The sequence below is a fragment of the Schistocerca nitens genome, chromosome 1, assembly GCF_023898315.1.
Source record: "Schistocerca nitens isolate TAMUIC-IGC-003100 chromosome 1, iqSchNite1.1, whole genome shotgun sequence".
Classification (NCBI taxonomy): domain Eukaryota; kingdom Metazoa; phylum Arthropoda; class Insecta; order Orthoptera; family Acrididae; genus Schistocerca; species Schistocerca nitens.
In genome coordinates, this window is record NC_064614.1 from 499,849,288 (window position 1) to 499,866,169 (window position 16,882).

At 39.9% G+C, this 16,882-nt stretch overlaps 1 protein-coding gene across 2 annotated transcripts in view; it reads right to left on the reverse strand.

Annotated features, from left to right (window-relative positions):
* LOC126252813 (uncharacterized) overlaps positions 1-16,882 on the reverse strand; it is a 253,837-nt gene that overhangs the window by 133,204 nt on the left and 103,751 nt on the right. For both annotated transcript variants that reach the window (XM_049953758.1, XM_049953765.1), the window contains exon 7: positions 5,841-6,074. In XM_049953758.1, the coding sequence (XP_049809715.1) occupies positions 5,841-6,074 (234 nt within the window). The remainder of the gene's footprint in view (positions 1-5,840; positions 6,075-16,882) is intronic.

Sequence of the window (16,882 nt, forward strand, 5' to 3'; positions counted from 1 at the left end):
TGTTGAACAGTGCCACAGAAATTTTTGTTGTCTGTTTAACGTTGTCATTTCCACATAACACAGAGTTTGGCAGAATGCAACTATGAAGGGAACAGTTGTACTTGAGATATTGGTGCTGGTTACCAGCAGTTTTTATGAAGACTTCCACACATAAATAGGGAAATGAAATAGAGACTTTTTTTAAATTATAGCTGGCATTATAAATGATATTTCATTATGAAGTTAATAAAAATTAAGAGAAAATTGGCGCTATTATTTACAATGTTGTTATGATATGCTTCAGTAGTAGTCTCCATATCAATCACAGACAACATTAAAGTTGTGTAAACTGTGAATGGTCACAGAATACTGAGAAATGAAGAACTTTCAGGGTCTTCTTCAGATGGATGTTGAATATAATGAAAAAGAAAATCAATTACTTAGTTTTATAGTGTTTATTTATTTGTACTGGAAAGTACAGTGAAAAGCATATTATTCAACAGGCATCAAAGAGGACTGGAAAAATAATGAAATGAACGAATAGTGATAATTACCCTCTTTACTAAATAACAAATACAATTACAAAATTTTATGTTGAAAACTGAAAGTAAATATGAAGTATTAAATTTTACAAATTTATTTAACTTTTAATTAAAAATTAGCCTTGCATATCAATCTGTTCTTCTCAGCTGAACTACTCCAAGTTCTACAAAATGGAAACTATTACCTACTATGCCTCATTAGCTATCCAACTGGCCATCACAGGCATTCATCAGCCATCAGCTAACAAGGGCGTATGTCAACAACCCTCCACATGAACTTGTAATTGCACCAAATAAACAGAAGAGACCACATAATTGTCAAAAGCATCAATTACATTAACCCTATCATATTTGATGGGACACATGCCCTACTAATGCATTATACATATATGAGCACTGGAATGTCTATGTCCAGTCTCTGTCTCATTCTAACACATAAAGAGAAACTTTTGAAACTTTGAGAAAAATAGTGCACACCTTGGGCTGGATATATAGAGTGCTGTACACAATCAAACGGGCTGGTGTATGTTTATAGCTGGCATTGTGCATCTATTCTACAAAAATTAAGTGAAATCGCCATCTTCTCAATTCCAAGAATGTCTCATGTGACCAACTGTCTCTCATTATATAATATACAGATTGTTTTGAAACATTACTATACTCCACAGTAATTCCTGGATGTTACATAATTTGTAATCAACAGGATGTACATCTCCAAGCAAACATCAAAATTTATATTAAAAACTTTGTATATGATATTTCATACTTTTCATAGACATGAAAATAATGTGTTTTGGTACTCACTTGTTATGCTTTTTTCTTGTTTGTCATTCTGGTAAAGCCACTCAACAAACAAAACTTTAACTTTAAAAATTCTAGATTCAAATGAAAATGTGGATTTAGTCAAGCTCCTGGGAAACATGGGTAACACCATACGGAGTCGTGTGTGTGTGTGTGTGTGTGTGTGTGTGTGTGTGTGTGTGTGTGTGTGTGTGTGATAGAGAGAGAGAGAGAGAGAGAGAGAGAGAGAGAGAGAGAGAGATCTATTGTTGACGAAGGCCTTAATGGCTGAAAGCTTTAATACAGTGTCTTTTTGTTGTGCCTCTCCGCTATATGGTGAGTGGCAACTTTCCTTTTCATAATATTGGTACCACCAATGGTTTTTTAAACTGATTACCATAATTTTTTTTTTGTCAGTGAAAGTGTAATATTGATCACAACAGAAGACAGTTCTTCATCCTTTATTTTTAAAATGTGTGTAAAATCAGTTTTAAATATTGTCACAGAAGAAGATGAGTAGCACAGTCACCGTAGTGTAGTGGTTATGATACTAGGTTGTTGCATGGAGAGTCGTTAGTTCAAAACTAACCTGAACTGTAAAATTTTAATTTCTATATGCGTTTCGAGTACATTCGAGAAGTATCCACAAATACTAGATGTGCAAGTGCGGAATAAACTTTTGTTAAGTGAAGTTAGTGTTCATCATTCATCTAACTACATCTTCTACTACATGATATTATGAAAGGGTTAATAACAGAGTGGGTCACAGTTGTAACTAAGATTGTGATTACCAGCCAGCTTTGTATTCCTAATGGGGGGAAGGGGTCGTTTATTATATATATGGAGACAGTAACTTGTTGTCGAAAGAACAGTTACTGTTTATGACCGTGCAGCTTTTACCTGGAATAAATGATGACTAACTAACAACCTCAGCTGCCGACAGGTGTTGTTGATATACCTCGATGTGGACAGCTGAAAATGTGTGCCCCGACTGGGACTCGAACCCGGGATCTCCTGCTTACATGGCAGAGGCTCTATCCATCTGAGCCACCGAGGACACAGATGAATAGTGCGACTGCAGGGACTTATCCCTTGCACGCTTCCCGTGAGACTCACATTCCCAACTGTCCACAATTCTACATATGTATTGTACCTTATAGGTACATATGTAGAATTGTGGACAGTTGGGAATGTGAGTCTCACGGGAAGCGTGCAAGGGATAAGTACCTATAAGGTACAATACATATGTAGAATTGTGGACAGTTGGGAATGTGAGTCTCACGGGAAGCGTGCAAGGGATAAGTCCCTGGAGTCGCACTATTCATCTGTGTCCTCGGTGGCTCAGATGGATAGAGCCTCTGCCATGTAAGCAGGAGATCCCGGGTTCGAGTCCCGGTCGGGGCACACATTTTCAGCTGTCCACATCGAGGTATATCAACAACACCTGTCGGCAGCTGAGGTTGTTAGTTAATCATCATTTATCCAGGCAAAAGCTGCACGGTCATCAACAGTAACTGTTCTTTCGAGAACAAGTTACTGTCTCCACATATATAGTTAAAGGCTACCCAGCCATTGACCTTCGTCTGTGCGAATGCGCACAGGTTGCCCAAACTCTTACGGGAATCGCCAAAGCGTGCGCAAGTAATGAGTGGGTGGGCAAATATCTATAAGGTACAATACATATGTAGAATTGTGGACAGTTGGGAATGTGAGTCTCACGGGAAGCGTGCAAGGGATAAGTCCCTGCAGTCGCGCTATTCATCTGTGTCCTCGGTGGCTCAGATGGATAGAGCCTCTGCCATGTAAGCAGGAGATCCCGGGTTCCAGTCCCGGTCGGGGCACACATTTTCAGCTGTCCACATCGAGGTATATCAACAACACCTGCCGGCAGCTGAGGTTGTTAGTTAGTCATCATTTATTCCAGGGAAAAGCTGCACGGTCATCAACAGTAACTGTTCTTTCGAGAACAAGTTACTGTCTCCATATATATAGTTAAAGGCTACCCAGCCATTGACCTTCGTCTGTGCGAATGCGCACAGGTTGCCCAAACTCTTACGGGAATCGCCAAAGCGTGCGCAAGTAATGAGTGGGTGGGCAAATATCTATAAGGTACAATACATATGTAGAATTGTGGACAGTTGGGAATGTGAGTCTCACGGGAAGCGTGCAAGGGATAAGTCCCTGCAGTCGCGCTATTCTTCTGTGTCTTCGGTGGCTCAGATGGATAGAGCGTCTGCCATGTAAGCAGGAGATCCCGGGTTCAAGTCCTCGTCGGGGCACACATTTTCAGCTGTCAATATCGAGGTATATCAACAACACCTGTCGGCAGCTGAGGTTGTTAGTCAGTCATCATTTATTCCAGGGTTGTTTATTGCCCATTTCTGGATTCATCATGGGCTCTACGAACAACATCCTTGAATGCTGTGTATCTCAAATACAGACAGTTGCATGTCTAAAGCTCATGATTTCTGTAAATTTCTTTTTAGTTTAATTTCCATAGCAAGCGACATCTACCGATAGCCATCTGATTATCATGTACACTGAAGAGCCAAAGAAACTGGCACACCTGCCTATTATTGTGTAGTGCCACTGCTAGCACGACGTGGCATGGACTCAACTAATGTCTAAGTAGTGCTGGAGGGAATTGACACCATGAATACTGCAGGGTTGTCCATAAATCCAAAGCAGTACGAATGGCTGAAAATCTCTTCTGAACAGCACATTGCAAGGCATCCCAGATATGCTCAATAATGTTTATGTCTGGGGAGTTTGGTAGCCATCTGAAGTGTTTAAACTCAGAATAGTGTTCCTGGAGCCACTCTGTAGCAATTCTGGATGTGTTGGGGTGTCGCACTGTCCTGCTGGAATTGCTCGAGTCAGTCAGAATGTGCAATGGACATGAATGGGCGCAGGCAACCAGACAGAATACTTACATACATGTCACCTGTCACAGTCGTATCTAGATGTATCAGGGGTCCCATGTCACTCCAACTGCACACTGCACACACCATTATAGAGCCTCTACCACTTTGAACAGTCCCCTGCTGACATGCAGGGCCCATGGATCCATGAGGTTGTCTCCATACCTGTACATGTCCATCCGTTCGATACAATTTGAAACGAGATTTGTCTGACCAAGCAACATGTTTCCAGTCATCAAAACTCCAATGTCGGTGTTTACAGGCTCAGGCGAGGCATAAAGCTTTGTGTCATGCAGTCATCAAGGATAAATGAGAGGGCCAACGGCTCTGAGAGTCCATATTGATGGTGTTTCGTTGAATGGTTCGCACGCTGACAATTGTTGATGGCCCAGCAATGAAATCTGCTGCAATTTGGCGAAAGGTTGCACTTCTGTCACACTGAAGGATTCTCTTTAGTCATCATGAGTCCCAGTCTTGCAAGATCTTTTTCCGGCCACAGCAATGTCAGAGATATGACGTTTTACTGGATTCCTGATATTCACGGTACACTTGTTAAATGGTCATATAGGAAAATTCCCACTTCATCGCTACCTCAGAGATGCTGTGTACCATCATCACTCGTACGCCAACTATAACACCATGTTCAAAGTCATTTAAATCTTGATAAACTGCCTTTGTAGCAGAGTAACTGATCTAAGAATTGTGCCAGACACTTGTTGTCTTGTATAGGCATTGCCAACTGCAGCACTGTATTCTGCCTGTTTACATATCTATGTATTTGAATATGCATGCCTATACCAGTTTCTTTGGTGCATCGGTGTATGTGCCCAAATCCCAGTAAGTGGTTTGGGGTACCCACTTCGCATCTTTTAGTTCTGTCTTACACACATTCTAGAGTCTCAACATATCAAGAATGCTGTGCTTATACAGGTATAGGCCTCTCTACTACACAGTCCACATTTGATATTCCAGCAGAATAATGTCTGGACCATTTCTAATTTCATTATTAAAAACTGTTGCCTCAATAGTGCTCTTTGCATGACCTACTTATTCTCCTGATACATTAATTACTGAATGTGAGTAGAACTTGCTTTCCAGAGACTATGGTCTTCGCAACATCAATGAGTACTGGCCTTATCAGGTCCGAAGCCTCTTCCCTATAATATCGCCTCGCATGCAAGTTCATGCTAGTGTGCTGGAATTTTCATTCATAACTACATTTCTCATCACATGGCACGTAAACTATTTAAATAAAGGGAGTAGTCATTTTACTTCATTTGCCCTTGATCAGTTATTTTCATAAACTCCAATGTTCATAAATAAAAGTGTAATATGACTTTGAAGTTGCCCAACTGCAAGTCAGTAGAGATGTTCTCTCTCACTGTACATAAGCTACTATCTTTCTGCACTTCATTTCCACATATCCATGCTATATACCCAATTTTCAAATGAAATGTTCATGAGTTTTTCACAGCATTTTTCTCAGTTTTTTTTCCTACCTTGCCAAATACTTACAGTACATACATAAATATTGGCTAAAATATTCATCATACAGACAAAATTTTCTTAAGTAAAGCGAAAAGCCCCTCTTCATGAATAAAAAAGGTTTTTTTTTTACCTTTGTTATGGCTGTTTCAACATCAGATACACGTGTCAACAACCGGTCCCTTTCAGCAGTAATAGAAGCAATTTCATTGTTCAGATTTAGCATCTTTGCTTCACTGAGAGCCACAGTAGCCTCTGTACTGCTCTTTGCTTTGACTAATTCACATTCCATTTCAGAGCATCTAGTCTGATAACCCTGTGCTAGTTCCAGAGCTCTTGAAAGTTCTCTCTCCACAGACTTCACTTTCTGTAAGAGACAAAATGTACAACAGTAATAATAACAATAATAATAATAATAATAATAATAAGTAAACAAATAAATATAGTATATAAAGGTAGTTGAAATACCACAATGGAAACAGTTGTTGAAAATAACTACAAACTAGCCAGAGGCAAAGTGTTATAATCAGAAATAATAGAAATTTAAGGTATTGGCACTACAGCAGAATAATGACTTGACATTTCAGAAAGGGTTGTACTTAGAAATAAAGCCTATAACTGTCACTAAAGAAGCAGAAAATGGTGCATATGCAAAAATAAACGTCATCTGCAAACAGTTGTAATCAGCTGTAGAGGCACCTGCACCACATTGAAGGCAATGATGAGATTCCTACTCTTTAGGAGGCAAAAAAATTCTTTTTTCACTTGCTAAAATGAAGAGGAAGATTGGGCAATCGTAAATAACATTAAAAAAAAGTTTTTTAGTATCATGATTTTCCTCTTCTTAAGGTTGAAGCTCACTTTTGTGCCCCTTTTGACAACAACTACATTTGATTTTGGACAGTTTACACACTTTTCTAGACAGACATGTAGGGCTGAAGTTGTAGCTGTATCTGTGGCAATTTTTGTGGCAAATATATAAACATCCTTTTAAACAATGGAAACTCCATGTACGAATCATAACATGTAGGCTTCCATGGCCGGTGTTTTCATTAATTAAAACCTCCGGGCTAAGAGGCCATGGTTGAACAGTAGAAATTCTTCCTCTTGACATTTTGTTGCCAACTGTGGGCAACATCTACCGAGATGAGCCAATGACTGGCTGCTAGGCCCTGGAGGTCCCTTTTACATAGAACGCATAGAGGGCGCCACAACTTGTCACATGTTGTCGACAGTGACACTATCTTTGACTAATGACATTACTCTCGATCAAAGGTAATCGATTGTCAGAAGTTAGATAAGATATGGTGGTCGACTTTGTAGCAAAGATGTGACAACCGATTACCTTTGATCAAGAGTAATGACATTAGTCAGAGATAGTTTCACTGTCAACGGCATGTGACGAGTGGTGGCACCCTTTATGCACTCTATATAAACAGGATCTCCACAGTCTAGTAGCCAGACGTTGGCTCACCTCAGAAGATGTTGCCCACGGTTGGCAACGAAACATCACAAGGAAGAATTTCTGCTGTTCAACCACAGCCTCTTAGCCTGGAAGTGTTATTTAATGAACCACTTAGGAATAACAACAATGCAGGAAAATACAGATTGCTACTTACCGCAAAGGAGATGCATTAAGTTGCAGACAAGCACAATTAAAAGACATTCACACAAAGCTTTCAACTACAACCTTCGTCAGCAGAAGAGAAACAGAGACACACACACACCAGTCATACACACAAACAAACAAACAAGCACTCCTCACGCACACATGACCACCAACTCCAGCAGCTGAGGCCAGAATGCCAGGACTGAACTGCCAGAGTTGCGTTTGTGTGCATGTGGTGTGCTTGCTTGGGTGTATGAATGATGTGTGTTTCTCTTTTGCTGATGAAGGCTGCAGGTGAAATCTTTGTATGAGTGTCTTGTTACTGTTCCTGTCTGGAACTTAACATGTCTTGTTTATGGTAAGTAGCAATCTAACTTTTCCTACATTATAAATATCATTTTAATTACTTCAGAACCTCTCTCTTGCTATGATGTTACACTTACTTATGTTCTAGGCATATTTCTAAAAATAAGTCATGGATTACACAAGGAATAAAGTTGTCATTTGGGACAAAAAGGAAACTGTATCTACTATCTAGGAACAGCTCTGATGTTAGCACTGTAATGCATTACAAAGAATACTATAAAATACTGAAGCAAGAAATTCAGATCTAAGCAGTTTTATTATGAGAGAAGGATAATTACGTCAGGCAACAAAATGGAAACTATATGGATTGTAGTGACGACAGAGACAGGTGGGCCAGAGAGGATATGAACAGAGAGCTCTAAAAATAAATGAAACATTGGTAACAAGGGCATGTAGTGTTGCAAACCCCTTAAACAAGTATTTTGTTTCCATTACTGGTAGCCTGTGATCATCAAGTTCAGTAAAGAGTGCAATAGAATACCTGAGACCACTCTCTGTAAATAACTCCAGTAAAATGGAAATGACACTCACTTCTCCCAAAGATGTAGCATCCATCATAAAACCTTTAAACTCAAAGTATTCTGACGGTTATGACAACATATCAACAAAGGTAATTAAAGAGTGTTCATGTGAGTTGAGTTCTTTCTTAAGTTGTGTGTGTAATCAGTCTCTTATCAGCGGAACATTTCCAGACTGACTAAAATTATGCTGAAGTTAAGCCCCTTTAAAAGGAGGAGGATAAAGAGATACCACCAAACTATCAACCCAATTCACATTTTCTCACTTTTTCAAAAATAATTGAAAGGTTGTGTTCAAGTATCTTCTTAAGCATCTGACTGCATATAATATATTGTCCAAATCACAGTTTGGCTTTCTTAAGGGTTCCGCTGTAGAGAAGGGCATTTTCACATACAGTGAGAATGTACTTAATTCATTAGATAACAAATTAGAGGCTACTGGCATTTTCTGTGATCTGTCAAAGGCCTTCGTGTGGATTACAGCATTCTCTTAAGTAAATTAAGATTGTTATGGTGTCGCTGGCTGGCAGTGCTGCAAATGGTTCAAGTCTTACCTAACTACCAGGAAAAAAAGGGTGTGTCATGAAATGCCTGTGGAGTAAGCATTCAGTCTTCATCTTATTGGGAATAAATTACATGTGGTGTTCCTCAAGGCGCCATCTTAGGTCCACTGCTTTTTCTTGTGTACATTAATGATGTCTCGTCTGTTACATTGGCAGATGCTAAGTTTGTTTTATAATTGCGTAGGCTTCCGCGGCCAGAGTAAGTCGACATAAAAATTTTCTGGGTATGGTACCGCGTCATAATGTATAAAACTACTGCTGCTGGAGAAAAACCAACGTTTCGGCCTCTGCAACTATGGCCGAAACATTGATTTTTCTCCAGAAGCAGTAGGTTTATACATTATGACGCAGTACCACACCCAGAAAAGTTTTATGGCGACTAAGTTTGTTTTGTTTGCACAGAATACAACATTGCAATAAATGGCAAGTCAAGTAAAGATGGCTGTTAATCAAATTATCACTGACATTAATAAGTGGTTTAAAGCTAATTCACTGTCATTAAACTCTGAAAAGACCCACTATATGCAGTTCAGAACCTGTAAGAGATTTCCTTCCAGCACATACATAGAATATGAAGATGTGCAGATCGAAGAGGCTGACAGTGTTTAATTTCTGGTATTACAGCTCAATAATAAACTCAGTTGGGAACAGTATACCACAGAATTTCTGAAGTACCTAAACAAGTCTGTATTTCCAATGTGATTGATGACAAATGTAGGAGATATAAATATATATATTAAAAAAACCTGTGTACTTTGCTTACTTTCATTCCATTATGCCATACAGGATCATATTCTGCGATAACTCATCAAACCGAGCAAAAGTTTTTTGAGTGCTAAAGTGTATCATAATACTCATTTGTGGTGTAAATTCAAGAACATTATGCAGAAACCTGATCAAGGAACTGTGTATTCTAGACACTGCTTCTCAGTGTATTTATTCCTTAGTGAAAGAGAGGTGAGAAAGGTTTCAGGTAGGATGTCCCTCATTTCATGGTATGATGATAGGTAATCAAAGCCCTGGTGAAAGATGTTGTTCAGTTGTTTCAGTCCAGGGCAATATTGGGGGACAAAGGATGCACTTCTCCATGGCTGGTTCTTGGGCACAGTGGGAGGATTGGGGGTTTGAAGGGAAGATCTGTTCGGGGAATAGTGCCTGTCTGTGAATGCCTTGGAGAGACCCTCAGTATACTGAGCAAGGGAGTTCCTTTCACTGCAGATTCGCTGTCCAACGCAGTCAGACTGTATGGGAGATATTTTTTGGTGTGAAAGGGATGACAATATTCAAAATATTTTATGTTATACTTTCTGACATATTCCTCCCCCATGAGAATCATCTCATTTTTTTATTTCTGGAATGAAAACTTAATCTGATCTAATCTAATCTTGCATTAAAGTCATCTTCATTAGATTTTGATAGATAATACTGTTTATATTTACTTATACGTGCACATTAGAAACAGTTCGCAGTGGTCAAAAAGTTTTACATCCCCATGAGATATCACGTTAATACCTTGCAATACTGCCTCTGGCCTTCATAATAGCCCCATTTCGGCAAGAAACAGTGATCACAAGTTTATTCAGGTATGCCACAGCCAGCTGATGCCAATCATTAATGAATAGATCCCATCAAGTTACTAAATTGTGAAATTGTTGATTGCTACATTTCATCTACTTTTCCTAATACTCCAAACATTTTCTTTGTGATTAAGTTAAGGTGATTCAGAAGGAAAGGCATTGTGCACTAGGGTGTTTGTCAATGCATGAAAGTATGCACACAGTCCTTGCGAACACAGCTATTGTAAGCTTGGTAGACACGAACCTCTGCAGCATACTCATCAATGAAGATGTAGAAGAAAGGGCCAACACTCGTTTACCGAGAATGTCAAAATAAATATTCCAGTTCATCTTTGTGATAACCTGAATGAATTGGCTCTCCAGAACCCCACAGAACCATCTGCAGGATTAAAATACCCTTCGCACAATGCAGGTTAAACGCCTCATATGCCCACACTATGTTTCTCTGCTGATCAGTTGTTTGGGCCACTGAAGATGTGCACCTTTATGTGCTGCTATGGGCGATAGACTTTTGTGAGGAACCTAACTCTAGATGTCCAGTGCATGCATTCCCTCAGAAACTTGTTTAGATCGACCCGAATTCCGCAACAGTAGCAATTCCTGTCAGGTTCGAAACCAATTGTCATTGAAAAAGTGTGATACTCGTCTCCAGTCCCAGTCAGCTAGGGTTTTTCTATGGCCACTGTTCTTAAGCTGGGTTACATGGCTGCAAGTACACTAATCATCATATGTATTTTGAACAGTCCACATTGATACATCAACAAATTTGGCAACTTCATTCGTGAAGTGTGCATGGGCACGTTCAAATACAATAGTTTCTTTCTGCTAGTCTGTCAAGTCTCTATGTTTACCCACCTTACTGCACAGACACCACATCACTTTACTGCCACAACTTATGTCAGTGGCAGAAGATCACGCGATCAACTGGTAGAAGTCGTACATCATTTATGGCGCTACAAAGGGACCTGCGTGACTGACATTTTATCCAGCAAGCTGATCAATGCCTTAAGTTATATAACAATTTGCATCGGTTGGACTTGACGGAAATGCAAATATGTAATACAACAGATGTTAATAAATGTATGACACAAACTATCTCACATCCTGACAATACTGAGTCATGAGGTTTACAGCATGCATGTAAATTTATTTTTATGAAACTTAATTGTATTACTGCAAGAAAATGTAATACATCATGTACTTCATGGGACCAGGCATTGCAAGTGCCATCACAAAATCTGAAGCTGTAACTAACAGTCCTTACATCCAGTAAAGTATTGCTAAATTATGACAAAAACTGATAAATGAGGCATAATCATGGTGAAGGATACAGAAATCCACTTTATAATATTTTACTTTCGCATGTACAGTTATGATGATGTAGAGAAGATATAAAATGTAGACTGGCAATGGCAAGGAAAGCGTTTCTAAAGAAGAGAAATTTGTTAACATCGAGTATAGATTTAAGTGTCAGGAAGTCGTTTCTGAAAGTATTTGTATGGAGTGTAGCCCTGTATGGAAGTGAAACATGGACGATAAATAGTTTGGACAAGAAGAGAATAGAAGCTTTCGAAATGTGGTGCTACAGAAGAATGCTGAAGATTAGATGGGTAGATCACATAACTAATGATGAAGTATTAAATGGTTCAAATGGCTCTGAGCACTATGGGACTTAACATCTATGGGCATCAGTCCCCTAGAACTTAGAACTACTTAAACCTAACTAACCTAAGGACAATGATGAAGTATTTAATAGAATTGGGGAGAAGAGGAGTATGTGGCACAACCTGACAAAAAGAACGGACCGGTTAGTAGGACATGTTCTGAGGCATCAATGGATCACAAATTTAGCATTGGAGGGCAGTGTGGAGGGTAAAAATCGTAGAGGGAGACCAAGAGATGAATACACTAAGCAGATTCAGAAGGATGTAGGTTGCAGTAAGTACTGGGAGATGAAGAAGCTTGCACAGGATAGAGTAGCATGGAGAGCTGCATCAAACCAGTCTCAGGACTGAAGACCACAACAACAACAACAACAACAACAGGAAGCTTACCATAAAGAAGATATGTTAAGTTGCAGACAAGCACAATTAAAAGACACTTACATAAAGCTTTCAGCCAGAGTATTCATCAGCAAAAGAGAAACACACACCATTCATAAATATACACAAGCACATCTCATGTCCACATGACTGCCAACTCCAGTATCTCGGCCCGACTTGAGATGCTGGAGTTGGTGGTTTCGTGTGTGTGTGTGAGAGAGAGAGAGAGAGAGAGAGAGAGAGAGAGAGAGAGAGAGAATGTTGTGTGTGTGTGTGTGTGTGTGTGTGTGTGTGTGTGTGTGTGTCTTTACTGATGAAGGCTGTGGCCAAAAGCTATATGTGGATGTCTTTTAATCGTGCCTGTCTGCACCTTCACGTGTCTTCTTTATCATAAGTAGCAATCTGGATTCCTACAATGCTGACATTGCTACGTGGAGTTTCCATTGTTTGAAAATATTCTCGGATTTCCTGGTTGTTCCAGGACGTATACACCCTGAAAATATTCTTGAATGCCGTGGAACAAAATTTTTCTCTACATCTTCAACCAGCATTTGAAGCCGTATACTCAGACTCATCACGTATCCACAGAACAAGCAGATGTCATTGAAGGAAAAGGAACTCTTGAACAGACACTCAACATACAATGAATAATCGGGAAATCACAAGAGTTCGGTGTTCCTCTTTTCATCTGCTTCCTTGACTATTGGAAAGCCTTTGACTGTGTTGTCTGAGAACAGTTGTGGCAGCTGCTTGCAGAGCTTGGTGTCCCACCACACTTCACAGCAGTAATCAGAAGTCCATACAAAAATCACCTTGCAGTTGTGAAGACAAGTTCTGGCACGTCCAATTTCTTCAATATATCAAAAGGTGTCAAATTCGGTTGGGTTCTCTCTCCTCAGCTGTACATTTCATTAGGAATGCTCTTGATGGATAGACTAAGGATATCTCAACTGACAGAAGAACTGTTAACATGCTGAGCTCCAAACAAAAGTAAAGGATTTAAGTCTATCACATGGATTAGTCATCAATCTTAGTAAGTCCAAACTCATGATTACTGATCCAGGAGCACAAGTTCAACTCTCAGGTCTATTAATGGAACTAGAAGTCATAATTTTTTCATCTATTTTGGATCAACCACCAGTGACACAGAAAAGAGCGAAGATGAGATAATAAGATGGATTGTGCTAGGACAAGTGGCTATGAAGCAGCTCACCAAGATCTGGCAGAACAGGATGATGACAAACACTGCAAAAGTCCAGCTTGTTGAAACACTCGTGTTTCCTGTCTTCATCTATGGTTGTGAAATACGGACCATTAAGGCCATGTACAAGCAGCATATTGATGCATTTGGTGCTGGCACAAGATGCTATGCATACAACGGAGCAAAAGGAAAATGACTGTGTCCATTACTGAGCAACTGAATATCTCCAGGCACCATTCTTCACAGGTCAAGCCCAAAAAATTCTCCAGGTTTTTGGCCATATTGTATGACAAGAAATAAGAGAAAAACAAGCAGTAATCACAGAATGGAAGATTGAGGGCAACACACTGGGGGGGGGGGGGGGGGGGGGGGGGAGAACAGTGAGCAGGTAGATCAAATCACAAAGATCTCTGGTCTACTTCTTTAGCAGGTTCATGGGGTTCAGGGGGTCACAGCACCCTGCAATCAGCACAACTTGTGGTGGTGGTGGTGGTGGTGGTGGTGGTGGTGTTGGTGTTGGTGATGACAATGGATGATGATTTAAATTATCCCAGAGTAGTATCTACAACTTTTCAGATGTTCTTGGTTACTTCAGAATGTTCTCGGTGTTCCGTAAAGAAATGTAAAAGTGAATGACTGAACACTATTTCAAAATTTGGTTACTGTTGAACACTTAAGTGGATTTATGAGTACTGAAGAGTATTTTTCAGCATTTAACAGTTTTTGACTGTGAAATTCTAACATTTTTATGACTTTTTTGAATGTTCAATTTCACAAGATTTTTGAGTGATATGGATAGTCCTTTAAAAAAGTTGGAGGGCACTTTCCTGGGATCCATAAGCCCTCAGCCCTTGAAATGGTTTAGATACATTGATGACATCTTTGCCACATGGACTGACCTGTTTCCATGCAACTCTCCTTGTTGTTAATCTCATCCTCACTGAAGGCCAGCTACACACTTGTGCTCGAAGAAAATCGATGGCCACGAATGTCTTTCTTTAGGGCTCCAAAAATAAGGAATTGTTTTGATTGTACTGCAGAAGTTTCACTGGAAAGTGCTTACACATTTACACAGTCTCTCTCCACACAATTTATATATTTTTGGGGCTAGAGGAAGGACACCCGTGGCCTTCGATTTGCTATGGGTGAAGAGGTGTATGCCTGGGTATAATCATGGTTCTGTAGGCAAATGAAACCATTTTTCCATGAAGGTGTTTATCATTTTGTCTCATAGTGGGAGAAATGGATTAACAGTTTTGGAAATTACTTTTGAAACAAACAATAATATATTTCTTCTATCTGTCTCATTTTCATTTGACTGCCCCAAACAGGTTCAGCAAACATACACCCACAGAACAAAATCACATTCAGATTACAGCTTACAGAACACAACTACAGATAACTACTTGCAAGTACTGCACACTGAACAAAAAGGTCAGTTATTGAATCTCTTAGAACTACAGATCTACAGACGCAAGAAACACTGCCCTAACAAAATTCTGAATGAACAAAACAAATTTACACTGAATGCTTCTCTTTCATTATCTGACAGTAATTCTAGCATACTTGAAATCTTTCTGACCCAACTCCTTTTAATTTCTGTTCCCAGCCACACACCACCCACATCCAAACCAGTCAGAGAAGCATGCACCACTGTCCAATATCAGTGAGGTCACATATTTTGGCACCTCCTTGGCTTTGTTTTCGCATGCTCATTGTGTATACTGTTTCTTTTGATGCTTGGTCTGCTGCTTCCAAAGCATTACATAGTATACAATACATATCTTAAATACATCCATTTTAAAATTGTAGCTAGTACGAGGGTCTTTCAAAAAGTAAAGTCATTAATATACACAGACAAACATCCCTGTTGGTGCTCCACATCTGATGTTTGTTCTGCGCACTGATGAAGTTTCGAACCATTCTGGCAGATGGCAGAGCTGTATTACAGTGTCAAAATGGCGTCTACATATGACTCACATTACGAGCAGTGTGCTATTATTGAATTCTTGGGTGCAGAAAAAGAAACCATGGTGAACATCCATAAACGTTTGTGTGCAAGTATAGCACTGCTACAGTTGATAGGAGTACAGTTGGCGATGAGTAAAGAAAGTTACAGCCTCAGGAAATGCAGAAACAGAGCTCCATGATCAGCAGGACGTCCTGTCACAGCCACTGCTCCAGACCTGCTGAATCATGTGGATGTCATTATTTGTGTTGACTGGCACATCACAACTCGACAATTGGCTCTACAGTTGTCAGTCAGCATTGGATGTGCGTCTGCAATGATCGAGACTCTCATATATTCAAAGAAGTGCTCACAATGGGTTCCACGAATACTCACAGCGGACCACACGATTCAAAGAAAAGCTATTTCATCTGAATTGTTGGAACATTTTGAGACCAACGGAGAGGCCTTTCTGTCATAGTTCATTAGGGGGGACGACAGTTGGGTGCACCACTTTGCACTGGGGGGGGGGGGGGGGGGAAGGGGGGGGGGCGGTCCATGGAGTGGCATCATCCTCATTCACCTCAAAAGAAGAAATTCAAGATAACCTCACCTCTGCCAGAAAAGTCATGGTGACAGTCTTCTGGGATTGTGATCACGTCATTCTCATGGATGTAATGCCAAGAGGGTTAACCATCAATTCAGAGGCATACATAAAGACTCTGAATAAACTCAAGAATCGTTTCCGACGTGTTCGATCGGACAAGAATCCAGCAGAAATCTTGCTCCAACATGAAATGCACACCCACACACAAGTCTGAAAACCCTGAAACACATTGCCAAATTGGGTTGGACATCATTGCCTCATCCACCCTACAGTCCAGACCTGGCAGCCTCGGGTTTCCATATCTTTGGGCCGCTTAAAGATTCTCTACAGGGAACACACTTTGAAGATGATGAGAGTATTAGTCATGCAGTGAAAAGACGGCTATGCCTACAGGACAAGAGCTTTTATCAGCTGGGAATACATGCTCTTCCACAACATTGTCGTACGGTCATAGAACATGATGGGGACTAGGTAGAAAAATAGGACACGGACAAGACATGTTGATGTATATTATCACCATATTCTGACTCTTAACAATAAACATGTTTTGCGAAAAAAAAGTTGGGCATTACTTACTGAACGACCCTCGTACTTTATCGACACAGCCCTAATTATATAGTTGAAGTACTATTTGTATTTTATTATTAGCTCACAGATGTTTCATTTATGCAGATTTTGCTATCCATGATAATGTTGTTTTAATATATGACTGTCAGCTGTGCTTAGATGGGGTGACATTTGGTG